A 27,769-nucleotide genomic window follows, 5' to 3' on the forward strand; every position below is an offset into this window, starting at 1 on the left:
ATTTATAAGACACGTTGAATCATCTTAAGTGAAATAGATTGTTTAAAAAGTTTGAAAGTGATGATAGCGATTTCAAGGACAAAGCAAAATCAGCGACACCTAGGCAACTTGGCTGCCGCAGCCAGAAAAGCTGTCGACAGACGGCTGCCGCGTATGCGACATATCTCGCGCACCCAATACATTTCTATGCGTCGTCTCTGTCTTTTATGACTGCGGCAGCCATGTTGCCTAGTGCGCGTCTAGCCTAATTTTCACGCGCCCATGCTATACCGCTTTGTCAGAGAATTTTGCAAGAGAGAGATGGGAGAGTATATTGGACGGTAAGCATATCCCCTTTTCTCTCGCCTGGATTCGCTCTGAACGAGATGCAAGATACAAGTACGCGTGACAGAGCGAGAGAGCTAGGGCGAAGTGTTTCACGATCTGACTCGTTTGATGGCGTAATTGGCGTTGCAATCATGCGTCAGTATTTGTTAGCCTGTCGTCGGGAGAGTTACGTCGAAGCGCAGAATATTCCTGCGCCTCTTAATTATTTTTCGATTTGGTAGATATATTTTAAATTTTTACTTCGTTAAATAATTTCAATATAAACTAACTTTAGTTTAAATAATATTTATAGCGATGGCCGAAATATATAATATTTCCGATGAACTATATCTCGAATTTTTTTCTCTCGAATAACGAAGACGCGATTGAAATGTTCGAAATGGAATCAGACAAAGATTATTGCAATTAGCTTTAGACTTTTGCTCCCGAAGATCTTCCTACATCGTTTTTGCCCAGTAGTACTCGTCATATTGGACCAAGATGTACGTGTAACTTTTTATGTTTTATTTAAAGTAATTAAGGTTATTTATTTTTTACCATCATTTATTTTTTAAATTCTGGGGAGGGGGAATTTTAGAACTTTTACAGTAACTTATGTAACCAAAGATGATAATATGGACGAATTAAACAATAGAATGTAAAGGATGGAACTACACATAAATAACACGCAAATATTTTCCGATGCATTGAAAGAATAATTATTGCAGAGATACAGTCCGAGACTGGGACTATACGGTTACGAAAAGCTTAAAATGATTAAAATGATCTACTTTAGTCTAGTTCGCGAACGCGGCGTTTGAAGGGTGAGTGTGCAAAAGCGACGGTGAGTTCGCGAGCGCGAGTGCGAGCGCGAGTGCGCAGAGTGACAGTGCAGTCGGAAAGATGGAGCTGAACGCCGAGGGCGAGACGCCCGCGTACATGAAGCTGGCCCGGATCCGGTTCCGGCTGGGGCTGTGCGGGGGCGCAGACGAGGCGCTGCGCCGCGAGCTGGAGGAGGGTATCTGGGCGGGAGGCATGGCGCCGTACTACCGGTCGACGTGCGCCCAGTTCGGTTGGACGCCGGACGAGGCGAGGCTGGCGCCGCTGGAGAAGGAGGCGGCCGCGAAGAAGGCGGCGTTCGAGCGCGAAGAGGGGCCCGAGCCGCCCGAGTGGCAGGACCGGCTCGAGTATCTGTGCTCGGTGGGCGACCGGGCGGAGGCCGAGGCGCTGGCCAACGCCAAGTGCGACGACAAGCAGCTGACCACCAACAAGCGGCTGGAGGCGGTGTTCGCGCTCTTCCGCCTCGCCTACTTCCACGGGTGCGACGTGCGCGAGATGGGCAAGGCGGTGCGCAAGGCTCACGAGCTGGTAGACCGCGGCGGCGACTGGCGCTCCCGCAACAAGCTCAAGGCGTACGAGGCCGTGTACTGTCTGTCGGTGAGGGACTACGCGCGCGCCGCCGAGCTCTTCGTCGACTGCGTCTCCACGTTCGAGTCGTACGAGCTGGTCGACTTCGGCACCATCGTGCAGTACTGCGTGCTCGCGTGCATGATCGCCCTCGCCCGTCACCAACTGCAGACCACGCTGCAGAAGCAGGGCGCCACCGTCCAGGCGCTGCGCTGCCAGTTCCCGCGCCTCCGCGAGTTCGTCGAGTCGCTCCACGAATGCCGCTACGCCGACTTCGTCAAGAGCCTGGCTTGGGTCGAGACACAGATATGCGCCGACCCCGTCTTCTACCCCCACTACCACTACTACGTCAGAGAGATGCGGATCAAGGCCTACGTCCAGCTCCTCCGAGCCTACCGCAGCCTCAGTCTCAACAACATCGCCGACACCTTCGGCCTCACCAGAGACTACATCGAGGACGAGATATCCAGGTATGCTCTTGATCGCATTCGTTTACTACTCATTATTGTAATATCAATATCGTTACTTACAGATTCACAGCCGCCGGCAGACTGCAGTGTCGGATAGACGCCGTCAACGGCTGCGTGATAACCGGAGCCGCCGACGGAGTGGCCGTCGTGGGAGGAGGAGCCGGAAGCGGGACTCCGGGCGCCACCGACCGAAGCGCCCTCTACCAGGGAATCATCAGGGAGGGAGATCTCTTGCTCAACAGGGTCAAAAAGCTGGCCAGCGTTATTAACTTTTAACTCATTTCTGTCCATCCATCAAATTACTACAAATTATAAATAAATCAATATTTGCCTTTTTTTTCAATTATTCAAATCTTAATCTCCTAAAATTTTAAAATATCAACAATACTAACTATTACAATTAATTCAAAACGTAAAACTTTTAAAGGTACTGTCGTGTCAAAGACGAAACATTTTTTAATTTACTCTTCTCTTCGATGCAATTTTTAGTAACAATATTTTGATTTGTATCATTCAAATGATTCAAATTTATGATTTTTTTTCTCGTTACAATAACACACATATACACAGTAATTGAACTTTTGAAGACAAACAAGAATGGTAGGTCTACTCCGGATAATTCTGCTAGCACAAAAATGAAAAATTGTACTCGTCACTTCAACACAGATTATTATAATTCGTCAAAATCGCTAATTGCGTGTAAATCGAAAAACAACTTTTTTTCTATTATGTTCGAAACGGATAAATAACCTTGGTTTTCGCATATCAGACATTTTTATTTTTCAATATTTTCATTAGGTTAGGTTTTGGTTTGAACACCAAATGGACGTATCACAACTGTCAAATTGAATTTCATAGACATTTAAGATCAGCATTTAATTTCACTAACGCCTACTAGTTTAATTATATTTTCGCTAATAGAAATATATATATCTACTGGTGAAAATGTATTTTAACTTCACTGAAATATAAATATTCACTTAATATTTTTGTGATAGATTCGAGACGCATTATTATGATGCAGATGCAATTAACGCATTAACGTGTTAATTGCATCTGAGGTTAAGAAACGATTTACAACTATATATGAAAATAAACTCAAACTAATCGAGTTTTTTAATGATATTGTGAATGATCCGGATAACTGGGATACAAATATGTTTATGGCCGCTAAATGTTATGTATCATCGTTGAAAGATTTCGATTTTTAAAAAACGACAGAACAGCTATTGTAAATGTTCGATCTAACGGTGCGCTACGTCGATTATTGTTAAAATATCAATTACTGCATTGGAGATAGCAGCGATTTAGTATATAAGATGGGCGCAACTGACCCAATTCACTCACTCCGCGGCGATCAAGAGACGAGCAACACCTACCCGAAGATCAAGAATCTCAACCAGGGCTACTGAGCTGTCCCGACGCCAAGCCAGTGGAGCCACTATACATCGACCAACGGAGGAGTCCGGAGCAGAAGGCAACATTCTTCGCTTCGTTAACCACACACACGCGGACAACTTTTATAACCGTTATTTCTCCAATAAACTTATAACACTATCAAGCCACCAAAAATAAAAGACGCAGAGAAAATGTTATAGCTAATATCGACAAAAGTATCTGCGCTTGTTTGATGAGATATATGACACTAGTAGAATAATTGGAGGTAAGATTTAAAGAAACTACGGTTTATAGAATTAATTGATAATTCAGATATTCATTTCCCCTGAGATCGACGTATGGAGGTTTATTTGATTCATCAAAATTGAAATTTGAGTTGATGGCCATATACAGTCTATTGGATTTTTCTGCCAGAACGATTACGAGGATTATGAAATTCTCAAAGGACATAGAACTGGAGGAAGAAGCGTTTTCAGAAATGTATAAGCTCTGTTGCTTGATCTCCACTATTCCAGTCAGCAATTCAACAGGCAAAGTACCTTCTCATGTTTGAAACGCATAAAATTATCAGTTCGAAATACTGAAACCTTGCTTTTCACGCTTTCGCTAGTGTCGAAGGAAAAAGTTTTACTTGAAAAATACCAAATCGAACAAATTTGTTTGATTGATACAATAATTAGGAAATATCTTTAAAAAAACATATAAATAAATGATTTTGAAAATTCACGTTATTAGTTTCAATTTATTCAATCGCATCATCATTAGTTAATTTAATCGTACTATTTATTTATGGTATGTTAATAAGAAAAATGTTACACACAATAAATCCCTTTTATGAGTCATTTACTACTTAATTAATTTGTTATTGCTTTTTTAATAAAAAATGCTTGTTCCAATATTTTTTCACAATTTATCTTTATGACTAGACTTTGTCTGGTAGTTAATACTTACTTGTAGGTATTCATTATGTCTGATTGACTTACACAGTTGGTATAGATTAACCCCGTTGTAACGCATTAGACTTATGTCTGTCAGGTTATAAAGGAAGACTTAAAATAAATAAATATATGGTTGAAATAGAGAAAGATTAATCATATCTTAATTACCGACTGAATTTTTTTTTACTACTTATATTTTTCCATACCTAATCCCTTATTTTAAAAGTCACGGTACGCCACTGGTTTACGACACGTGAGCTTAACTTCATAATAAAAGAAAATATTTTCCCACTTTCCTAAGAAGCGGATAGTTAGATAAAATTATAATCAACGACAGCCTCGAGATTACCTTTTTTATTTTATCAAATTTTCATGAATTTTCTACCCCATGTAGTATTATAGATAGAGAGTACGCAACGTTTTTATCTTTCCGTCATGTTAGTTTACCTTTAAATGATTAACAGCTAACTTCGCTTAAGCATAGAAGATCCTTTTCCTACCTGCTACGTATTTGATTGTGAATCTACTATAATTTTTTTTCGAAATAATAATCGACGAAAATAATTTTAAAACTATTGTGATGGTTCATATTCTTGAAACTCGCGCAATAATTACCCTAACCAAGGATGATAATAAGGATGAATGAGATAATATAATGTATAGGATGGAACCACACAAAAGCCAATAAAAAAAGGGTTTCACATAAAGAATACGCAATTATTTTCCGATGCATTGAAAGAATATTTCTTATGGGAAACAATATATTACCAGAAAACATAAAGCACAGTAAAGTCACAATATTCCTGTTGCACAATTCGACCTCGGAAAGATGTCCATTAAACAAATGTCACTTACTAGAGACGTATACATATTTCGTTTGTTGAAGAAACGAGTGCAACAATTGTCTGGATGGTTGCTGCATGGTTGTGATTCGTCAGCGAGCTTTGCAGCCTTTAATACTTAAGGCTGGCTTCAACGAAGAGACGAGGGCAGATATGTTTAGACACAGTCAGAGATGATTCGACGCTAGAGAGGGACTCGCGGAGAGTACCACCGCAGCAGATATGAACTTACCTCTACTACACTGTCGCTGCCACAACTACAAGACATCTGATGATATTCCCTCCGCCAGCTTCTCAACCACCGCTCGGAGAATAACGATCTCGCCCATCACAGTTTGTCGCACTATGTAATATTAACTAATAAATTATTACCAGTATCCAACGGCGTCTTTTTGGCTGCGAAGTCACACCCCTCAGGGTTAGTCTAACAATCAATTTTTAACAAAAATTATATGAATCTTCTGATTTCAAACTTTTTAGTTTTAACAACATGTTTCTGGAGACCCGTGGAAACCTTAGGGCGACACCACTGGTCGTCCGGCGACCGTTGCCATTGATCGCGCATTACCGCAATCCGATTACGTTCATAGGGCTTCGCGTTCGTCGCTCTTCGTCCGATTTGATCGGACGTCTTCGACAATGGCGGCGATATATTTTTCGATCTTAGCTCTGGTCTCCTTGTGCGCGGTGAGTGTTTCGTTCGGATCGCAAAATACGTTCAAGCGGAGGAGGTTCGGTTCTATTCGTCTTTCAGGCCACCCACTACAAGGTGACGGACAGGATTTACTTTGACGTGGCGGAGGGAGAGAGATCGCTCGGTCGCATAGTGATCGGTCTGTTCGGAGAGTTAGCGCCCAAGACGGCCGACAACTTCAAGCGCATCGCCCTCGAGGGTGTCGACGGCCGCACCTACGTCGGCACGGACTTCCACAGGATCGTCAAGAGGTTCATGATTCAAGGTGACATTTTTTTTCACTGACATTTCTATTAAAAAGCTACTCACTTACCGACAATAAAATTGAGAACGCCTCAGGAACGTCATTTCGGCTTTTTTCAGGTGGGGGAGGGGGGGGGGCAAAAGTTGGCCAGTCAGTGATATTTTTTTTAATATTTTGATTTTATTTAGATTCGTAGCACAGTGTATTCTTGATTTTCCGGGTGCGAATTATCCGTGCTTTAAATATTTTTAAAAATTAATTAATTTTGTGTGATTTGGTTAAGAGACTGAAATAAAAGATCTCGCAGTTGATTATTATAAGCAAGATATCATGGATGCATAGAGAGATCTTTGAAAATTGGTTCAAAACCAAATGAACTCCTGGAGTCAGAGATTTTCTAAAAAGTAAAGGGTTGGCACAGTTTTGTTCATAGATAATGTTCTTTATCGTCCAAGCGAAAGCATATTAAAAACGAACGACGGTCTTATGGTTGCAAAACTTTCGCCGCCTAATGTTACAAGTTAATCCAACCTATGGACTAGTGTTATATTATCAATATATAGGCTTTACCGTGCTCATCTTCTAAAATCTCAATAAAACATTGAATGCTATACATGGAATAGCACTATCTTGATCAAAAGTAAAGCCAATAAATAACACTTGTTCGATCGTAGAGAAAGATTCTTCCTTACGCGAAATTGAAAAAAAATGTATTGGATTCTGAAGAGACTGAAGAGCAAGTGATATTTATAAGTGAAATATGCAGATTAATGAAAAATTTAAAATGATTTAAAATTTCCATCGGGAAAACATAGAGGAGTGGTTTATTCACGATTCAAATTATCCGTATTTTCGATGGTTTCGATGGTCACTCAATCAAAAAAAGAAAGTGAGAATACGAGTGAAGAAGATACTAACAATTACATTGGTCACAAGACGGTACTGACTTTTGTTGAAACTGTACTAGAATACATCGACCTAACGATGTAAGAGCTTTTAGAAAATATCAATTTCAACCTCGCTCATGTAATTGGTTTCGTATATATTTATTCATTTGTTTTATTAATTTATTAAGCTAATATAGGTTGTTTATACACTAATCAAATTTAATCAAAACATATTTATAAAACATAATATAAAAAAATACTATATTATTTCTTAATGCACGAAGATATTTCTTTATTCTATTTAAGAAACACGCTACATTTTTATTTTTACGGATTGTTCTAGGAATATTTCTATCCCGGCCGTACTCGTTTTCTACCTAACTAAATCGTCTGTATTTCTAGTATCAAATCTATGTACATCTTTATTTATTATTTAATACTTACTTATTAAAATACTCTGGTAACATATTATTTTTTTTAACTTGTACGTGAATACTAAAACATTCATCTTCAATATTTCTTAAACATCCAACGATTTCAATCTATCAATCATACTTCTACAACTAATAAATATATTTTTATTTAAAACTACTCTCATTGCTCTATTTTGTAAATTTTGCAACATCGTTTAATCTAATTTATTATGCATATATAATATTGTTGCACAATAATTAAAATAGGGCAATATAATATTAATGCGGCTTATTTTTTTGTGCTTATACTTAATTTTCATTCTAGATAATATACATATTTGTTAAGTAATTGTTAGGAGCATTGTAATATGTAATTACAATGTTCTTAAAATTTAATTTTTATATTATCAACTATTTCTATGATTGAGTGATCTATATTATTAACTATTTTTATATTATTAGCTAACATATTTTTATAATTAATAAACATACATTTAATTTTATCCTCATTTAGTTTAAGTTCATTATTTTTGAACCATATTTATATTATACTTAATTCATTATTTAATTTATCTAAAACCTATTCAATTTATTAATGTGTCGTCTGCAAACTTTTTTTATATTATTAATTATATCATTATTATATAATATAAACAGCAATTGTCCCAATTTGGACCTCTATTGTAAGTACACCGTGAAATAAATATAACTCTTTGGAATACGTACAACTTATTTTAACCTTTTGCTTTCTCTTTTTTAAATAAATATTAAACCACTTTAAAACTATTTCACTTATACCGAAATTCTCTAATTTATTCAATATTATTCTTCTGTCTATTGTTACGAATGCTCTCTTGAAATTCATGAACACTGCTCCAATGATTTTATTTGTATCCTTGGCCAACAACCAACAATTTATAGCTACTTGTACGAAGTCTCAGTGGATAGTTGGTGGATAAAAACTTTTTATAATCGAAATCTTTTTAGAATCGAATGAAGCATATTTAAACCGAATTTTGACCAATAGGAGAGCGCAAAAAAATACCCCTTCTCAGAAGTAAGAAATCCACGTCAAAATCAATAAAATCGTATCATCGCCGTTGCAGCTCGTTATCGAGCGTTCCCACTACAACGGCAATTTTACTGTTTTTGACGTGATATTTTGACTTCTGAGAAGGGATAATTGTTTTTCGCCCTACTCTTGACCAACGTTTGGTTAGAATAAACTTGAGAATTTCTGGTTTAGAACCAGGGACGTCATTTCAGTTTTTTTCAAGAAGGGGAGCAAAAGTTAGCCAGTCGGTGGTCCTTTATTAATAATTCGATTTCATTACGATTCATAGTATTTCACTAAATGGCATACACTTTTCTGGCCGAATTCAAGCATACACTGCAAGTGCACACGAATATGATTATTTGATGGATAACTTGAGAATTTCTGGTCAGAAACGTCTTTTTATCTTGTTCTAACTTTTTTAATATTTCGATTTCGTTCATATTCATAGTATTTAATTAAATGACATACATTTTTTTGGCCAAATTCAAGGGGGGCAGAACCCTCCACCTGCCCTCCCCCATAATGACGTCAATGGAACGTCTTCGTGACAGCATCTCTTTGCGTTTCATAACTGAAGATAAAATAAAAATGCGATTTCAGGCGGCGACGTGGTGTTCAACAACGGTTCCGGATCCACCAGCTCGTTCGGAGGGGAGTTCGAAGACGAAAATCTCGAGACCGAATTCAAAGTGTCCGGCTTGATAGCGATGGCTAATAGAGGTAGGAGCCGGAGAGCTTCCGGTCTATCCGTAGAGACTAATTACGACTTCGAATTCCAGGGAGAGACTCGAACGGCTGTCAGTTCTTTATCACCACCGTCCCCGCACCTTGGTTGAACGGTCTGCACACCGCATTTGGCAAGGTGACCGGGGGCCAGGGAGTGGTCCACGCAGTGGAGCGCGTCTCCACCGACTATAAAGATCGCCCCGTGCGCAAGGTGCACATAGCTGATTGCGGAGAGGTGCCGACGCCTTCGCCCTTCTACGTTTCGGACGAACCCTACGAGTGAGTAATAGTGAATTTCGACTACTAAATGCCGTTTTTATCGAACGTTCGTTTTCAGCGCGTGGGCTTGGCTGAAAGCGGCTTTCGTCCCGCTGAGCATGTCGTTCTCCATCTTGGCGGTGTTCCATTGGATGATCAGAAAGATGGAAGTTTAACGCGTCGCATCGCGAGTCTTGTCCCTATTTTTTTAACATTCGTAATGACCCCGAGCCCGATCGAAATAAATGTCATATAGTCGATTTGACAGATACCGTCTCCGTGTATAATTCCACATTTCGTGCAAATCGCCTTACGTATTTATCGAACACGAACCGTTTCCCTTGGTGAAACGCCCAAGTTATGTATATATACATATATTATTGTAGGTGTTGAAATTTTTTACTACTGTTAAGAAAAATATGTCGAACACTTAAAATCATCAAAATTATAGGTTGTCATGTTATATATGTATGTATATAAATTAATATTTTTCCAATTATTTTGAAAAAAAACAATTAAGTATCGATTAATTTGTAAATATTTACATATTTAACATATTACATTTTAATCGTTTTGTAATAGTCATACTAACTTGCGTAAATTCGCATCTATGAAAAATATGCAAACATGCCATTAAAACATATTAATAAAAATAATGAAAAAGTTTTATCAAATTTATTTATTTATGGTGGGAAATATGCAATATGTTTACTTTGAGAACCTACGTCCTAGACCATTTCACCACAAGGCACTTCAAAATTGAGACATTTCACCACATGACATTATATTATTTAGAAATAGACAAATAACATGTATTATTTTATTATTTTATATAAATTAACCAGCATAAATATAAATTGTAATTATTAAGAAAGGGTTATTAATCTAAAGTAACGGAATCTTGATTCTTGAATGCTTTAATCAATTAATATATATAAAATATTATATTATTATAAAACTAGAGTTTCATAAAATACATCTCATCATATCCTTAAGAATCAATCTTATTATGGTAAAGAGAAAATGTAAACTTGCTCTTAAAATATGACTATAAAAATGAATTAGGGTCAAGTGAGATTATTAATGAAATTAGTAGAAAAATTGAAATTGTTTTCAATAGCATACGAAACAATTATTTAATTAAGTGGTAAAATGTGTGCTGAACTATTTGTGCCTAAACAAGTTAGAATTTTTTGTTGTGTTTCCCAAAAGGCTAAATATTATTATTAGCTGAGAAAGATTCGTGAGAAATATATAGAAAAATAAACAGTGTTTATTTATTTATTTTTATTGAAGAATAAATACTTGAGTAGTTTAGATTAATAAGGTGTTTTTGTTAAAATGTGTTCGGCATTACCCCGATCTCGGGGGAACTGTCAGATGGGTATGGCCGGGTGTTTATTTTTAGTCGTCTGAGGCGGCTGCGTCTCGGGGACCATGGCGTCCGCCGGGGGGCAGGCGGGACAGGGGGGGCAAGGGGGGCAGGCGGAGCAGGCGGCGCACCTGGTGCAGGCCGTGTATTCGTTCAAGGGCAAGAACAACGACGAGCTGTGTTTCAAGAAGGGCGAGGTGATCGTGGTGTCGCAGAGGGACGACGGCGGCTGGTGGGAGGGCACGCTGGGCGAGACGACGGGCTGGTTTCCGAGCAACTACGTGCGCGAGTGCAAGGAGGAGCGGGCGCAGGGGAGCAGGGCGCCCCACGAAGTGCAGGCGTTCCGCAACGTGGTGCTGGACGACATCGCCGACTCGGAGAGGGCGCACGTCCTCGAACTGCGCAACCTGGTGCACCACTTCCTGGCGCCGCTGGAGAAGGCCGACGTGCTGGCCCGGGACGAGTACCGCCAGCTGACGGGCAACATCTCGGAGGTGTTGCGCGCGCACGAAGACCTCTCGGCCGCCGTGGAGGCGTGCGCGGACCAGCGGGTGGGCGGCCTCTTCCTGCAGCGGGCGCCCGCCCTGGAAGCCGTGCACCGGGAGTACTGCGCCAAGCACCCTAGGGCCGTGTGCGTCCTCGACAAGCACCGGGACGAGTTGAACGCCTTCATGGAGAAGTGCGGCGCCGCGTGTCCCGGACTGCTGGTGCTGACGACGGGCCTCAGCAAGCCGTTCCGTCGCCTGCAAAAGTATCCGGCCATGCTGCAGGAGCTGGGGCGGCACGCGCTCGAATCGCACCCCGACCGGGGCGACGCTCACCGCGCCGTCGCCGTCTACAAAGACATCGCGGTATGCATCACAGTTGCACTCTAGCTCCTTCCTTATTTACCGTTGCTCTCGTTTCTGTTTCAGACCGCTTGCGCCGCCGTCCGACGTCAGAAAGAGCTGGAGCTGCAGGTGGTGACGGGCGCCGTTCGCGGCTGGCAGGGCGCCGGCGGCTCCAAGGATCTGGCGTCGCTCGGCGAAGTGCTACACATGGGAGGCGTCGCCCTCGGAGACGCCCACGCCGATCGCTACTTTGTTCTCTTTCCGTCGGCCCTCCTCATCCTCTCAGTCAGCCGGAGGATGAGCGCCTTCGTCTACGAGGTGCGGCATCTACGCGCGTTACCTACCTGTCTAATATTATAATGTAATATATATATATACACATATAGTTATAATTCCAATTTCAGGGATGTCTGCCGCTCGCCGGAATAACCGCCACCAAGCTGGAGGACGACGACGACAGGAAAAACGCCTTCGAGATCAGCGGCGCGCTCATCGACACCGTCTTCGCCGTGTGTCAGAGCGACGCCGAGGCTCAAAAGTGGGTCCAGCTGCTAGGACGGTATTCCGGCTCCGATTCAGCTTTTCGCCGGTCGCCGTTCAAAGTGAGTCTTAACTGTAATTTCCATACAAAATTACCAAATTATTATATGTGTTTCTAAAACTTGCTTTTGAAGGGTAAAAATGAGCGAAAAACTGACTGTGCATTTGATGCTACCGTCTTTTTCCGAAAATAAGACACTGTCTTACTTTCTTTTTTGTCCGAAATATGATTAGGTTAGGGCTTATTACTTTTCACGTACAATAAGTAAATTGATATATTTTCGGTTAATATTTATTTTTATATAGGAATTTTACATTTATTTCAAATTTATTCGAATGCAGTCATCTCATCTTCTTCTGGAATATCGTCATAACTAATCAAATTCTAAATTCCGTACTGAATTTCAATCAAGTCCATTTTCTGTTGAATCTCTCATGTCCTGCAATATATCTTATAACTGCTTGGGTGCACCAGGCCTTTTCACTTTCAAGGACACAAAACCCTAAAACGCGTTCAATCTTGTCTTTCTTACCTTTAGTGATAATTAACGGTGAGACTTTCTTGCCATTCAGACGAATCGCCAAAATACAGGTAACCCCCAGATGCTTTCTTCCAGCTCAGAAAATAACGGTTGTCGACCTGATCCAACCTTGCGTTTCTTCTCATTTCCCTGGGCCATCAATTGTCACAAGTTATCGTAGTCTGCTCGCCATTTTCAAACCATATGGAAATCCAACATCTTCTCTTTACATAAGGCTACAAGATTTACGTCCCAGTAGTCCTTCACAATTCCCTTTTTGTACTTTTTGTAATCGGTGTTGCAAATGAGAAAATATAAATAGTGTAGCACTAGCAATAATCGCCACATGTTGGCGTTCACCTTATTTTAACTAGGGCTTATTTTCGGGGGAGGGCTTATATTCCAAAAACTCCTGAAAATCACGCTAGGGCTTATTTTCGGAGGATGTCTTATTTTCGGAAAAAGACGGTACAGCCTTTTAATTTCAAATTAAAATAAACAATTAGATATTTTTTAATAAATTCATTTTATTTATAAAGATTCAGCTGCTAAGCAGCTGCAGGTTATTTCATAAACATATACATATATGATACATCAGTGGCGTGCGGTCCATACATGCGGTAGATGCAGCGCATGCCTTAGGATTGTAATACGATTCTAAAAATTAAATATTTTTATCATTTATTAATTTTTTTAATTTACGTAATTATGAAACGCAAACGCTCAGAAAATCGGCCATACGTTCGATACCCTTCGATAGAACGGCATATGCCGACTGAAGAGCGAGTGGGTTAGTCGATACGCGTGCGCCATGCTCGTCGCAAGGAATTTGTCGCACTACAACTTGAGCCTATACAAGTCGTCGTACTTACGATCGCTCGCCATCAACCGTTGACGCGGTTAACATTTTGAATCTGTCTATTTCTTCGGCAATTTTTTAATCTTTTTCAATTTAATATTGACTGTCTCAATTATTAATTTTTATTTATTTTTAGTGTACTCAAATGAAAGATTTGTTTCATTATTTACGACATAAAAATATTAGTTATTTGTCATAACCCCTAATGGAAAATAATTGCAATTGCCTAATTTAATCTTTACTGAAAAGAAGTTTTAGCAGTCTTCCGTTTAACCTATACGTCACGGTGTCAAGGAACGAAACACGCGAGCCGATGGGGTTCATTTTGGTCCCAAAGTATTTTAATCCAAATATACGCTAATAGATTTATTTTATAATGCATTCATATCATTATACATATAACCATTTGTTTTAAATTTCGTCATTTTGTTGATATTTATCAATAATAATTACGGATAAATATTACGAAAAGTAACGCAGGTCCAACCACTCCAAAAACGCATTGCGCACTGGTGGTGGTATTTTTTTCGATTTGCATCGGCTTTAATACAGCAAGGCCCATAAATTACACTCGTATAATCAATATAATCAGGGCTGTGGAGTCGTTTAAAAAAAATACGACTCCGACTCCGACTCCGATATTTACCAATAACACGACTCCACTCCGACTCCGACTTCAACTCCGACTCCGACTCAAAAAAGTTTAATTTTATCAGGTATTTTTGATGTTTTTCTACGCGTTTTATATTCATACGCTATTCACATTCATCATTACGCAATTAAAATTTCATAAATTTCATAATTTAAAAAAATGCAGTTTATATAAAAAATGTTCGGGGTCGCTCATTTTTCACGACTCCGACTCCAACTCCGGCCAAAACACCACGACTCCGCGACTCCAACTCCGACTCCGACTCCGACTCCACAGCCCTGAATATAATTAATTTTTATTCAAGATATATAATTATTGCATATAATAATACGTAAAAATATATTTACAGGATATACTAAAATCAAAGTTCAATAATTATTTTTTGGAAATTCTATTTTTCAAAATAATATAGGTATATTTAAAAAAAATCAAATAAAAAACGAACGTGTGAAATTCAAATAAAAACGTAAGGCTTGGTTTGCTTTTTATATAAACTCTAAATTTACAATTTCTTCGATACACTGCTAATCTTTCGTCAACTGTAATAAGTGTACCAGGAATATAATTTTGTTTACCTGCACTTTCAAACTTGTCGAAAACAAAATTGAATGCTTCCATTTTATCTCCACTTGCATTCGTTCTCTCTGATCTTGTCAATCGGTCATCAAATCAAACACTAAAAATTTCTGTAAATCTATCTCTTGACATTGCAGCCGAATTAAAATATTGTCTAAACATTTCATTGGTTGTCCACAATTGCTTAAATTGAATTTTGCGGCCGTTGAGTCTTCCCGAAGAAAGTAATATACCTACAAATGCATTTATTTCGACAACACTAATTGGAGAAATACACTTTTTCTAATATGTTCCTTATTATCTCGATCTATTTGTTTATTTTTTTCACTGCAAAAGCGAGTAATTATTTCTTCCATTAAAAAAAGTAAAAATACATCTTTTATAAACGTAAAATTCTACCCGAGTCAGTTAGGCCAGATGCAAAGTTGATAATGTTAGCTAAACGGGTTCTCGACTGTCTAGGCGGGTTGGATTTCCAAGAAAATAATGATTTTGAAACGTATATCAATCCATCGTCGAGTTCCTGGATTTCGGTGTTTGCATTGTTATGATCTTCCAAGTCTTCTTCCCTTTCTACCGTGTCAGTGTCGTTGTTGTTATCGCGTTCTACTAAATCTTCTTCGTCGGTCATGTTACATCCTTCCTCAATATCAATATCACTATCATATTCGTGATCACTTTCATCCGAGTATTGTAAAATTCGAAGTAACTTCGCATCAGGGATAAATTTTTCTGCCATTTTCAAGCAATTGATAAAATCCTACACTAGGTGAAAAAATATCATATAATATATACTGTTTTTTTGAGTAACACTGTCGTCTGGGCGGTGGAGGGGGGGAAATACTCAGTTCCGCTCGTCTTCACGCACGCATTCCAGTGCACATGTACGCAAATCTGATGGATAATCGTAGTTTTATATTCTTTTGCTGTATTTATAATTGAAAAAATGTAATTATTATTATGGAAATATAATCATTGACATATTTTTAACAAATACACGAAGTTTCAAATTTATAGTATTAATATCAAACGAGTTATTCAAGAAATAATAAAAAGTTCGGGTATCCGAATCCCCCATCGGCACGGATGGGTTAATGAAAAGGAAATTATTATTGTTGGTCCAAAACCCACATCCCATTTGAACATCAAATATAATACTAAAACATTCAAGAGACATTTCAATAGTGAAGTATATGAAAAAATTAAGTGGATTTGTGGATGTGCTCATTTAGCAAAATTATTTTGCTGGCCATGTTTATTGTTTTCTCAAGAGCTGAATGTCTGGAATAAATTTGGATATAAAGATTTAAGCAATTTAAGTCAAGCTCGTAAAAGGCACGAATGCTCTCAACCTCACATATACGCTACTATACAATTAAAAAGATTTGGTAAAGAATATCGTATCGAAGAAGAGGACATTCTGAAAATAATAATACCGTAAATGAGAAGCGTCGAATAAAATTAATTTTCAAAAAATAAATACATAATATGTTTATAAAATAAAGAAAATTAATTTAAAAATATAGTTTTAATTCTCCCCCCCCCTAACCGCATGCCTTGTTTCAAAGTCACCGCACGCCACTGATATACATATACATTTAAAGTGAAATTAATTCACACCCTAAAATAATTAGCATAATAAACGCCGCACAGTAACGTCGATTGCAAAAATGTTGAAAAAAGACGAATTATAGTTTTACTTTAAACTCCGAGTCCGAGTTATCTCTCTGTAAAATTGAGGGATGAATATGTATATTTTTTGTTATAAAAATTTAACTTTTTTGTTAATCCCAGTTTCGCAACCCTCGAGATAGCTTATACCACGTGACTCTGCCTCCTTCTACGTACCCCTCCGCCTCGCCGTACTCCGCTCTCTCCGAATATTTCGCCAAGCTCGTCAGGTTACGTGTGATAACCAGGAAGACGCTCAAACGTCTATTGTACCTTCGGCCGGGAGTGCCGCCGGACCTGTCCTCCGTCGTGTACAGAAAGCGCCAAAAACGCGTCGTCCTCGATTCCGAAGAGGACGAGAGCGGCGAAGACGAGTCGGAAACCGACGCGGAGACGAGCGAGAGCGACGAGGCTTCTCGATACGAAGCGATCGCAGGACCCGAGATGTCCAGACAGAACGCCCTAGATAGGGGAAGCGACGATTGTCCGTTTGAATTCGTCCGGTACTGCGATGAGACCGAATTCGATCCGAAAATAGATTGCACCTATGAAATATTCGAAAATATAGCAGTAACCGAAGACCGAACCGAAGGAAACCCTCCGCAGACTTTGAAAATTCCGTGTCTCTTGAACCAAAATTCAGAATGCTCCGACAACTCAAGTTTCGAACGCGACGATAGCAAAAACTACATGGCCTGCGAGGATCTGTCGAACGCGGACCAGAATCTGAGCATAAAGAGCTCCCCCTTTGGCGACTTCGCTCGAAGCGTGCCGACTAGAAGGAGCTGTCCCACCAAATTCGTCGCCAACAAGTTCAACGACTCTACTCTGACTCTGGTCTGCGTTCCGGGACGAGATTCGTACGGATTGTCGGTCGAACGATGCGAGCGTGCGAATTTTCGAGATCTCGAACTAAAAAATTCCGACCTAGACTCGCCCTCCAGTCCCGTGCCGATTTTGGAACCTCCTCCTATGTTCAGAAACTACGTCGAAAACGAAGCTGAGGCGCCAGTTCCTTCGATAGCCTCTCATCTCTTAGATTTAAGAAACGCTTTAAATTTCGAGGACTTATGCGTTCCGCAAGAAAAGAAAAATTGCTCCATGTGCGACCGGTCTCAGTGTCACACCCCTCGCTCTTCCGATTCCGGAGTGGCCGGTAGTTGCAATCTGGCGTCGCCGGAGATTGCGAACCGAGACGATCTCGCTTACGCACGGGGCGAGACGAGGTCGCTTCGCGACGCCGTTCGCGACGTCGGGGATCATCTCTCCGACGACTACAGCATGTCCACCGGCGAAATCGACAGGCTAAATTTGGAAAGCTGCAGGTTAGGAAACGCTAAAACTAAACAACCTCCGCCTTTATCTTTGAGGCCGAGCTTGAACGATGACCGACGAGCTCGAAATAGCGACGGACGGCCGTACAACATTGCGATTCGCGGACGGAGCATACCAGATTTGAGCGGCGAGGAACTCGGACGTGAGAGAAAGCACAATTTTAACGAAGATCGCCACAGACCCGAGGGTGACTTTCGACAGACGGCCTCGGCTGCGGCGAAACGGACGCGCTCCAAGAGTCAAGACCTGGCGAAGAAGCTGGCGACGGTCGACGCGGGGCGCGTCACTTACCGCTCCGAGCTGTACGCGCACTGGTGGATGAAAGCCAAGTTGCCCGCGATCGTCACAAGTTCAGGCAAGGATGCGTTTGTGGTCGTCTTGTTTTTTTTTCAGTTTTCGTTAACGCTTTGTATCGATTTCCGCCGCAGATCAGTCCATAGCTTTGATCGTCATCCTTGCCTGTGATTGTGTCAATATTAATAGCATCTCTCACCGTACTAACCGGCGTCGATCGGACGATTCCCGTACGAGAGCGGAGGCTGCAGCTAACGCACTAACTGTTTGATTTCGTAGGCACGCTTTTTAACGCTCTGCGACCGTGGCTCATTTTTTAACTTTTGCAGACGTCTCCGACGGAAGCCTCACTGAGCGGAGCGGCAACGCCGCAAGGAATCTCCAATCATAAGCGGTCGCACTCCTTCAACAACCACCACAGCTACGCGCAACATCTCCAACAGCAGAAGCAGAGGGACCGTCACGACAAGAACGGTTGGATTCAGTCTTCCTGCGACGCCTTACTCGCGCAGACAAAGTCTCCGGCGCTCGCCTCCAGGTCCGCCTCTTTTGCGCCGCGGTCGACTACGGACGAGGCGACGCGCGAGGGTCGATACAGGGAATCCAAAAGTAAGTCTACCTGCTTCCGCGATTCGTAAAATTCGATAAACGGTCTGATTTTTCTTTTCTCGATCGCCAGGATGGAGCTCCAAGTGCTTGCGACCCGCGCCTCCGCTGCGTCCGGTCGCATCGGATCGAGGCGGAGACGAGACGGCCGAAGCCGCCGGTCCGTATGCGCCGCGGCGAGGGAAGGTCAACTCGTACGAGGAGGACGCCCTCGTCCTCAGGGTTATCGAAGCTTATTGCTCGTCGGCTAGATCCCGTAACGCGCTAAACTCGGGTGAGTGTCTGTTGAAAATTACGTAACGCCGTCGTGTCCGCGCGTCCTCAGACGTCCGAGTCCGGAAGCGTAAAGCCGCCTTGTTTTTTTCATGTCCCTCGCAGCGGGTTCTGGTCGATCGTCCTGCGGTAACGCGCGATCGAGGGCGTCCTCCGACTCTAACCGTAAAGGTACCTTCGAGCGCTCCGTCGAGGCGGACTGTCCCGGGAGACCCGAGACTAGAAAACTTCTGACGGAGCGCAAGACGAGATCTAACAATTCTAACCTTTCCGTCGCGGACTCGGGCCGCGGTAATCCCGCCAGGAGATCCGCGCCCCCGCTCGACGCCGCACCCACCGGAAAGGCTTCTAGCCCTCCCGTCGGGTGTGCGCGCCTCGACCGGGGCGCCGTCCTGCTTCCCGCCAGGGCTCCCTCGCTCCCCCTCGCCTCGGCGTGGTGCTGCGGCTCCTTCGCCAAGCAGCTGAGGAAGACTCACCACTTCGACTGACCCTCCGTAACCCTCCGAGGAAGGTGTTCTCATATTTCGAGCGAGTTTTCGCGTTCGCCTTCGACTCGATCGAGTTTCAAGTATACTGCGATGCGACTCGTAGGACGCCAAAGAGTCGTTTCCAAAACGTATCCTAGGCTCTGCGAAACGATCTACACCTTCGGTATGAGAACGTTTTCCCGTAACCGCCTGCGGTGATTTTAAAAATCGTTTTGGGATATTGTGGATTAACATTTTTTTTATATTACTAAAACTGTCGGACGAAACGACCGTAACTTTCGTCGCTAATCGTACGAGTAGAAACATATCCGAAAACGAATAGGAGCTCGTCGACTGCGATCCGAATTCTCCGTTGCGAATCAATTTTTTTAATATTTTCTCATTGCCGCAGCTCGCGATTCGGATCGTAGTCAGTGTGGCGTTTCCTCCGTACTAAACTGTTCAATAACTTTCTTGTCGATAACCACTAATTCGTTTTTAAGGGTTCGTATATAATAATTTATTAACCAAAGGGCGTTCGTTTGTAAAATAAAAAACACTACTGTGATCTGAAATGTATTTTAACTTAAGAAGATATTATTGTAATTTATTCGCAACGGGACATGTTTGTGTATATATATACGTATTGGAAATAGATGTTGCCGTATATGTGAACGTTTTATTTCACGTCGTCCGTCCCCCGTTCGTTCGGCTCCGTAATAAAGTGGTATTGTTTGCGAAGCAGAATCCGAAGAGAGCTTTTCGGTAAGGAACGGAAGCGACTGGCTTGTGAGGTCTCCGTCCCTTCCGCTGCACTACGGCTCCGGAGGCCCGTCCAGCCCGTGGCCGAAGCTCGTCCGTCTCGAAGCCGACGTCGGATGCCTGAAGAAAGAGGTCTCGCGCCTGCGGGGAGAGCTGGACGAGGAGCGGCGGGAGAGACTGTCTTCCTCCGTCGAAGACAAGCGCTGACCCGGAGAGTCAGCGCCTGCGCGTCCACTCGAACGTTTTCATTTTGTAAAGGGCCGCCCATTCGCGGCCGCACCGTTTCGAACAAAAATATGCTGTTATCCAAATGTCTCTCGTTTCATTTGCTCCGGCCTTCCTGAAAGTGAAAAAATGTTCAATAAATAACATCGACGGCTCTGCCCCTAGATATGATTTCGTTCGTAATGTTACCGCTTTGGCTAATTAATAAGAATAGCAGCCGACTGTTCGAATCACTCGTAAGTATACTTCGTATGAATAATTTATAAATAAAATACTTGTAAATCTACATATTCGTCGAATGATCTCCTTATAAATATTTTATAATAGAGCACGCACGGAAAATTGTAAGAGACTGCTTAGATTTTGAATTCAGCGCAAAGTTTGTCTAGATAAAAACGTTTTCGCTTATTCCATAAGAATAGTAGAATAAAAATTTATAAAAAGTAGCAATAAATCAATAAACATACGTATCTATTTTTCATTATTTTTTGAAATTGCGACATAAAATTGCCTATCTCGAGTAGATTCCTGTCACCGATGAAGTGATCGAAACACCTACGTACATATACACTACAGGTCAAAAACTATTTTTTGTTGATATTCTTAATATAAATTAGATAACTTATAAAAAAAAGTTTTATGAAAGATCAAATACATATTTACCATTAAACTTAATAATAATATTTTAAATAGTATTTTTGAAACAAAATAAAAAAAATAATTTTAATACCTTTTCATCAAAAAATTACCCTTATTAGATAAGTCTTTAATTTATAGGCAATATGTCACCGAGTTCTATTGTCCTGGTGAAGAGTGGCAATTGCAGTTCTTTTTTTTGCCATCAAATTATTTTTCCGCCTCATTGGAAAGAGATTTTAATTTTTAACGCCCATATAACCAACGCGTAGTAAGTTTATAAGATGAAATTTAATGAAAAAAAGAAACAATTTTTTCCAAGTTGTGATTTGTATAGTTTTAGAATATACGTAAATGAATGTGCATATATACAAAATTAAAAGAGTTGTTAAACTCTCGCCGTTGTATATTTAACAGCTGGACCTTGCTTGTCCCTTTTACGACCCTTTGAATAGAATAAAATATCTAAAAAAAATGACTTAATATTATTATTATGGATAATACAGAAAATCATCGATTTATTAATTGGGTAACAATATTTTTAATGTTTATAATAAATAAAGGTGGATTGCAGGTTTTTGATCTGAAACTTTCGACCGTAGTGTATATGTATGTTGACAGATGTGTGAGATTTCAGCTCTACTTTTATTTTTTCAGATAGTAATTTTTTAAATAGGGTCAATTTTATTTATTCAAAATGCATTATTTTAAAAATATTCTAAAATATTTAATTAGCTAAACCAGAAAATCGTTGAGTAAGCGAATAACGATGTTGCAAAGTCGTCGCCGAGCTCACCCGCTAGAGACGACAAGCACCGCATGGGTGAAGAGCGGCGTCTCGCACTTTGGAAAATCGCAAACGGCAGCGGGCGTCTCATCGTCCGGTCGCAACCGTCGGAGGCACAGCTCGGCCAGAGGTGGAGGAGGACTCGTTCCTATGGCGTCGTCGATGCGCTCCAGAGAGGGCGACACGATCAACTTGGCGCCTGTGTCTTTCATTTCGATGGTGTTAGCGACATCGCACTCGTACTGCAGATCTTCGTCGGCAAACCTATCCACGAAGGTGAGTATATATGAGAGACGTCGAGAATACAAGGTGTTCAAAGAGTAACGTAAAAATAATTTAACGTACGAAGAATAAAACACAAATATAACGTGCGTTATAAAAATAGTATTTCACTATCCATAAACAAAAAGTGAAATGGCATAATAAAGTCAAGTTTTCAGCTCGAGTTGATTTGTTTAAACTTTTAAAATTTATTAAAAACTTATTACATTACAAGTAATTCACTATTTATTTTCAATCCTAGCGATGTTAAAGAATGACTGTCTGTGTTGTGATATGTAGTAAATTGCCAATTCAACATTAGACTATATGAATTTTAATTAATAATTAATATAACTTTTCGAATAGTATGCGACATAAATTAACAGCAATCATATAAAATACAATGTAAGCAGGGTGCGATTATGCATTTTTCATTGACTCCTAATTATCGAGCCGGTGATATTACAATTGATAAAATTGACGGCTGCTCGTTTGGACCGAATTCCATGGAACAGATACTAAATATGCTAACAGTAATTTACTTTGGTTTATTTTCTGTTTCGTTTTATTGGTACAGTGAATCTATAATTTTCGATCGAATCCTCAGAAGACAGCAAAAATATTTAATTTTTAGGCTGGAAAATCTTTATTTTCCACGGCGAGTAAGGATATAGAATTGAAAGGTCCTTTTTTACCCGAAATTAATGAAAAGCAATCAAACATTCATCCGTCTCTTAAATCGACTATACACTAAAGTTTCTCCTATCATTTTCTACCCATATAGAGATTTTGATATAAATCATAAAATATTGATATTTATTTTCTTAGAAACATTATATTTAACAGTAATATAGAGGAAGCTGGATATTATAATCACGGATCACTTATTATAATAAAAATTCAGCCATTGTTATAGATTATGTAATTATACATGATACAAAAGATGTAAATTTTTAGGAAATTCCTACAACATGATCCTTATCACAAAATAGTGAGTGTAACATTGATACAGAAGAAGAATAAATTTTAGAAGCTCCTCCAACTAATGGATGCAAAATGCACTACGGACTATTCGTCCTTGTGCTCAATGCAGAGCAAACTTGTTTGAAAATAAACTATGAATATATTCAGGAGTTATTGAATTAAAATAAAAAAAAACAAAACAATGAATTTTTCAAATAAATTTTAGTTTTAAAAAAATGTTGATACATACTATATAGTTTTGGTTAAATATATGCAGATTGTATTATATTTTAATAAATTGTATTCAATAATTATGTATTTTATTATCGCCCTGTTAATGTTTAATTAGTTATTGTTATCAAGAGTTACAGATCCCATAGTGATCACAATTTAGTGGCTTCTACTCTTTAAGAAATATGAATACATTAATTTATTACATACATTTTGAGAATGTGCATATAAACAATATACATTGTAATGTATATTTATAGTCTGATTTCTGGCAAATATGACATCTGCCACCTTTTTGGTCACTAATGTTTTTTAACATTCCAACCTAGACAAGCACTTATATATAAATAAAATAAATGCATTCGATACTGATATATATGTACATAATATATTAGCGAAAATAGTACTCGGCAATCTATTTGTCATTTTGTCAGGTATCAACTTTTCGTTTTGTTGCGTTATAATCTTATATATTCTAATATAATGTTATTTTTAGAATCACCTAATAGTTCTCTAGTGCTCTGAAGAAAAACGCAATTATTTTTTCTAGGAATATATGACTGTTTAACATTAAAACGGAATCTATTAAAACATTTAGATTAATAATAATTGTATATAAAATTTATCTTATATTACAAACTAAATTGAAATTTAAATAAAAATAACAATAGTTACTAGTATATCTTTTAATACGTGCACTTAAAAAAATAAATATGTTTGATTATTCATTTTTAACCTTTAGAAGTCCAATGTCAGGTATGTATGTCATGCCCAAAATGGTTTTACTATTACAGCTCAAAGACAGCTGTTATGCCCAATATATTTTATATTTTCTGGAGCCATTTAAAATTATTTGATGATATAATTTCCAGTATTTTATTTTATTAGTTACTCAGAGATACTTCTATCAATATATTATGATAAAAAGATTTAGTAATTTTAAACCATTTTACCTGGAATTGTTAAATTACTAAAATTCGTCGTAAAATCTGTTGATCCATCGATGGATTTTGTTAACAATTTTTTGACCAGTCTGTATCAGCCGCTCAAAACCTAGACATGTAAATAGTTATCCATGGTTCTCAATCTAAAAGGTTTTGTTTTTTCATTTACGTACATTTTTTTAAAAATAGTTTAAATTACCATTATTAATTCAACTCAATATTTAGACAATATATTTTGAGAGCATTAAATTCCAAATCGTGAAGTTGATGTTGACGAATCAATTACCATGTATTTATGATTTTGTGCCTTATAACGTCTATAACGTCGCGAGGATTAATTACGATGAATGTTTTATTTTGATCAAGAGTAGTCGTTCAGTTGTAGTCAATGGGAGGGAACAAAAAAATGATCAGTTCTTAGAAGTAAAATATTCACGCCAAAAGCAATATTTCTATAAGCTTAATTTTTGTGATTAAATAAATTGGACCGCAGTGGATTCAATTATAAAAAAGATTTTGTTTGGTAAAGGTTAAAAGCTAAAAATTGTCTTCGGCGTTTTTTTACTTACAGATTTTACATGTTTCTTTTTCATAGCAATAACGTAGGTTAAAAGTATGACTGCTCATTATTTTTTATTAGATTATTCGTATCCAGCCGGACTCTTCCTCGGACGGAAGGTGCACTATGGATCTCATTTGGATCTCTCATACTTCCACCCTTCGGTAAATCGTCCTCGACGGTAACTAGACCTTTGCGTTTTGATGGTGCTTAACCCTTCCAACTGTTAAACGGCGATAAATTGTCATTCGCGATAACAGCAAATCAGTGGCGTAGCTAGGGTATGTGGTGCCCGGGGCGATCCTTAAAATTGCCCCCCCCTCTCCCTATACATTTTTTGCATGGTCATAAAATCAGAATTTCTTAAAATAACTAATTAGTTATTGTTAAGCTCTTGCTTGGCGCCAGTCGACCACACGCTGGAGTTCGCCGTTAACAGTGGGAGAGTGAGGGACCTCTTTTGAGCTTGAAAACCCCCAGGCTCTTAAGAGGAAGTAAACTTTGTGAACCCCAACCGAGGTAGCGTCCTTTGGACTACCAATGACGAGCAAAGCACTGCATTTTAAACCAGCAGGCTAATAAGGGTCCGGCCCTTAGGGAACGGGAGTCGAAACTGGAACTGAGGCATCACGAAAGTGATGTTCAAGGATGAAGCATAGAAATCCAGGAGCATGCAAGGCTAATGCTATGCAACAGATTGCAGGTGATCAGGAGAGCGTTTCCCAATAACACTACTGAGACTCTAACAAATAACGTAGCAAAAGGAGAAACACTACCGAGACTCTAACAAATAACGTAGCACTATGGGGGGTGGTTCCCGCTCATCTAGCCCTAAAAAAGCTGGATGCCACCCATTGGGTTGGACTCGTAGGGCCCTATACCGGTAACGGCAGTAGTTTAGGCAATCGATCATGTAGTAACACTCTCTGTTAAGCTCTTGCTATTCGTGGATATATATATATATATATATATATATATATATATATATATATATATATATATATATATATATATTTTTTTTTTTTCGTGCATTTTAGGTTAAGTACCACACTAGACGACCCCATCGCAAATATACCGCCCCCAAGCAAGTACCGCCCCCCTCGCCCCACCATAGCTACGCCACTGCAGCAAATATGCATTCATGACGATCGTCATTGACGTCATAAGGGCTAAAGTCAGATGCTTTAGAAGCTTTCGTTACATAATTTAAAACTCGATTTTATCGAAGGTCACAGTCGACGCCTCTTTATATCCGGAGAGTCCTAGGAAAAGCGATCACCTCAAGCCGGCGTCGGACGAGAGGCGGCCGCCACGCAGAACGTGCAGCCACACCGCGAAGGGCACGTGGTGCAGGCTCCTATTCCTCCAGAAAGTGAATCGCGTCGAATAGAAGCTCGCCCCGACGCGCTGTGGCAGCCACAGCAGCCGGTTATCTGAAAGCGAGATACAAACAAGGGCGAGGCTCGAGTCGACTCCGTTTACACTCACCGCTCGCGCGGAGCGTCTCGAGTCTCCGCATCCTCCGCAGACACTCCGGCAGTCGCAACAGCAGATTGTCGTCGAGCACCAGAGTCTCCAGACTCTCGAGTTCGGCTAGGCTCTCTGGCAGCGAAACGAGACGGTTGCTGGAGAGGTCTAATCGTCGCAGGTGCCTCAGGGAGTGCAACGTTTCGGGGATCGAGCGGATCAGGTTGTCACACAGGTACAGCTCTCGAAGGCCGCGCAGCCTTCGCGTCCGCCGCTCGTCGGGAAAGCCATCGATACGGTTACCCTTCAGGTAGGCGTCGCGAACCGACTCGTCCAGATCTTCTGGGAACGAGGCGAGGCCCCTGTAGTTCCAGTGCGCCGCGCGGTACGCCGGTTCTTCTTCGTCGTTTTCCATGCTCTGACCCGGATTCGCCGGCGATTTCCCGAGCCGTCTATTTTTATCGGGCGACCGCTCCCGTTGCGCGGGAACGATTAGACTCGAATCTCAAATATGAAATAAAACTATCCGATTTGTGCATAACAACCTTTGAAAGATGAGGAGATTTCGACAAATATATAAGTCCAAAATCGACCGGGAAAATATCAAATAACGATTGAGACCGAGTGAGAATTAAAAATAATGTACGATTAACGAGATAAATTTAAATTTTCTCTTAAATAATCTGGTCTTGAAACATAGCTTTTAATTAATTATATATGTACTATTTAAAGCGTGTTTTTTTAGAGGTTTGGTTTTCGAATTGGTAACACTTTCTAGCGGCAGCTAATTTGGCAGCTTACACTGATTTAAGCTGTTTGGTTTGTCATTTCATAATGAATAGACTTGCGCCAGAACAACGCTTGCAAATTAAGCAAATTTATTTCGAAAATCGTGGTTTAGTTAGCGAAACTTACCGTGTGCTACGTCCATTTTACGGTCGACATAAATGTCCTTTCAAGCAAATAATTCGGATAACCATAGATCGTTTTCGCACTACGCATACTCTAATTGACAATACGCATCCGCAGAGACGTCGTACAGTGCTCACCGAAGTTGTTTCTGCGGTGGAGTGTAGTATTGAGGAGGACCCGAATGAGTCGATTCACCATCGTGCACAGCAATTAGAGCTGTGTCTTTAGGGGGCCTATTTATGTATGTGTTTATTATGGGTAAAACTTGGCGGCACTCTGGTAACACTGGCGTGACGGACTCTCTTCTCTTGTCAACTCTGGCGGGCTTGCATGCCTAATGTAACCCACGTCATACAGGGTCATCCAATTCAAGTTTCCTGTGTTGG

The 27,769-nt window shown here is 40.2% G+C and overlaps 4 protein-coding genes and 1 pseudogene across 6 annotated transcripts; 4 read left to right on the forward strand and 1 right to left on the reverse strand.

The window, feature by feature from the left end:
* Positions 1-1,152: 1,152 nt before the first annotated feature.
* Positions 1,153-2,519, forward strand: Rpn7 (regulatory particle non-ATPase 7). Its single transcript, XM_088186889.1, has 2 exons — positions 1,153-2,183; positions 2,246-2,519. Exons 1-2 carry the CDS (start codon positions 1,210-1,212, stop codon positions 2,457-2,459), a joined length of 1,188 nt encoding a protein of 395 aa, XP_088043015.1. The 5' UTR covers positions 1,153-1,209; the 3' UTR covers positions 2,460-2,519.
* Positions 2,520-5,905: 3,386 nt separating this feature from the next.
* On the forward strand, positions 5,906-10,303 carry LOC148235509 (peptidyl-prolyl cis-trans isomerase, rhodopsin-specific isozyme-like). Its single transcript, XM_088185688.1, has 5 exons — positions 5,906-6,048; positions 6,116-6,320; positions 9,257-9,376; positions 9,436-9,661; positions 9,720-10,303. The coding sequence occupies exons 1-5, from the start codon at positions 6,001-6,003 to the stop codon at positions 9,814-9,816; spliced, it is 696 nt and encodes a 231-aa protein (XP_088041814.1). The 5' UTR covers positions 5,906-6,000; the 3' UTR covers positions 9,817-10,303.
* Positions 10,304-11,032: 729 nt separating this feature from the next.
* On the forward strand, positions 11,033-20,305 carry RtGEF (Rho-type guanine nucleotide exchange factor). Its single transcript, XM_088186117.1, has 8 exons — positions 11,033-11,863; positions 11,927-12,160; positions 12,247-12,444; positions 16,785-18,351; positions 18,425-18,555; positions 18,620-18,899; positions 18,970-19,192; positions 19,246-20,305. Exons 1-8 carry the CDS (start codon positions 11,078-11,080, stop codon positions 19,655-19,657), a joined length of 3,831 nt encoding a protein of 1,276 aa, XP_088042243.1. The 5' UTR covers positions 11,033-11,077; the 3' UTR covers positions 19,658-20,305.
* Positions 13,840-16,562, forward strand: LOC148235511 (uncharacterized; annotated as a pseudogene).
* On the reverse strand, positions 20,200-26,891 carry LOC148235512 (uncharacterized). Of its 3 annotated transcripts, XM_088187047.1 has the most exons (4): positions 26,493-26,891; positions 26,284-26,437; positions 22,056-22,310; positions 20,200-20,738 (listed from the first exon to the last, which is right to left on the reverse strand). In XM_088187047.1, exons 1-4 carry the CDS (start codon positions 26,884-26,886, stop codon positions 20,615-20,617), a joined length of 927 nt encoding a protein of 308 aa, XP_088043173.1. In that variant the 5' UTR covers positions 26,887-26,891; the 3' UTR covers positions 20,200-20,614. The 3 variants fall into 3 exon arrangements, with proteins under 3 accessions (XP_088043173.1, XP_088043174.1, XP_088043175.1); XM_088187048.1 differs by lacking the exon at positions 22,056-22,310; XM_088187049.1 differs by lacking the exons at positions 22,056-22,310; positions 26,284-26,437.
* Positions 26,892-27,769: the final 878 nt, after the last annotated feature.

This window comes from Plectrocnemia conspersa, unplaced genomic scaffold (assembly GCF_051122295.1).
Source record: "Plectrocnemia conspersa isolate PC_06_02 unplaced genomic scaffold, ASM5112229v1 ptg000005l, whole genome shotgun sequence".
NCBI classification, from domain to species: domain Eukaryota; kingdom Metazoa; phylum Arthropoda; class Insecta; order Trichoptera; family Polycentropodidae; genus Plectrocnemia; species Plectrocnemia conspersa.

What these genes read in the sequence shown, in the direction of transcription:
- Rpn7 (XM_088186889.1), top strand. Translation starts at nt 1,210, where the DNA reads ATGGAGCTGAACGCCGAGGGCGAGACGCCCGCGTACATGAAGCTGGCC. An exon ending in ATCGAGGACGAGATATCCAG is followed by an intron (nt 2,184 to 2,245) that starts GTATGCTCTTGA and finishes CGTTACTTACAG; the next exon opens with ATTCACAGCCGCCGGCAGAC.
- LOC148235509 (XM_088185688.1), top strand. Translation starts at nt 6,001, where the DNA reads ATGGCGGCGATATATTTTTCGATCTTAGCTCTGGTCTCCTTGTGCGCG. An exon ending in CTCTGGTCTCCTTGTGCGCG is followed by an intron (nt 6,049 to 6,115) that starts GTGAGTGTTTCG and finishes TTCGTCTTTCAG; the next exon opens with GCCACCCACTACAAGGTGAC. An exon ending in GATAGCGATGGCTAATAGAG is followed by an intron (nt 9,377 to 9,435) that starts GTAGGAGCCGGA and finishes TTCGAATTCCAG; the next exon opens with GGAGAGACTCGAACGGCTGT.
- RtGEF (XM_088186117.1), top strand. Translation starts at nt 11,078, where the DNA reads ATGGCGTCCGCCGGGGGGCAGGCGGGACAGGGGGGGCAAGGGGGGCAG. An exon ending in CTGCAGCTAACGCACTAACT is followed by an intron (nt 18,556 to 18,619) that starts GTTTGATTTCGT and finishes TAACTTTTGCAG; the next exon opens with ACGTCTCCGACGGAAGCCTC. An exon ending in GAGTGTCTGTTGAAAATTAC is followed by an intron (nt 19,193 to 19,245) that starts GTAACGCCGTCG and finishes GGAAGCGTAAAG; the next exon opens with CCGCCTTGTTTTTTTCATGT.
- LOC148235512 (XM_088187047.1), bottom strand. Translation starts at nt 26,886, where the DNA reads ATGGAAAACGACGAAGAAGAACCGGCGTACCGCGCGGCGCACTGGAAC. An exon ending in CGAGACGCTCCGCGCGAGCG is followed by an intron (nt 26,438 to 26,492) that starts GTGAGTGTAAAC and finishes TCTCGCTTTCAG; the next exon opens with ATAACCGGCTGCTGTGGCTG. An exon ending in TCGTCCGACGCCGGCTTGAG is followed by an intron (nt 22,311 to 26,283) that starts GTGATCGCTTTT and finishes CTTCGTGGATAG; the next exon opens with GTTTGCCGACGAAGATCTGC.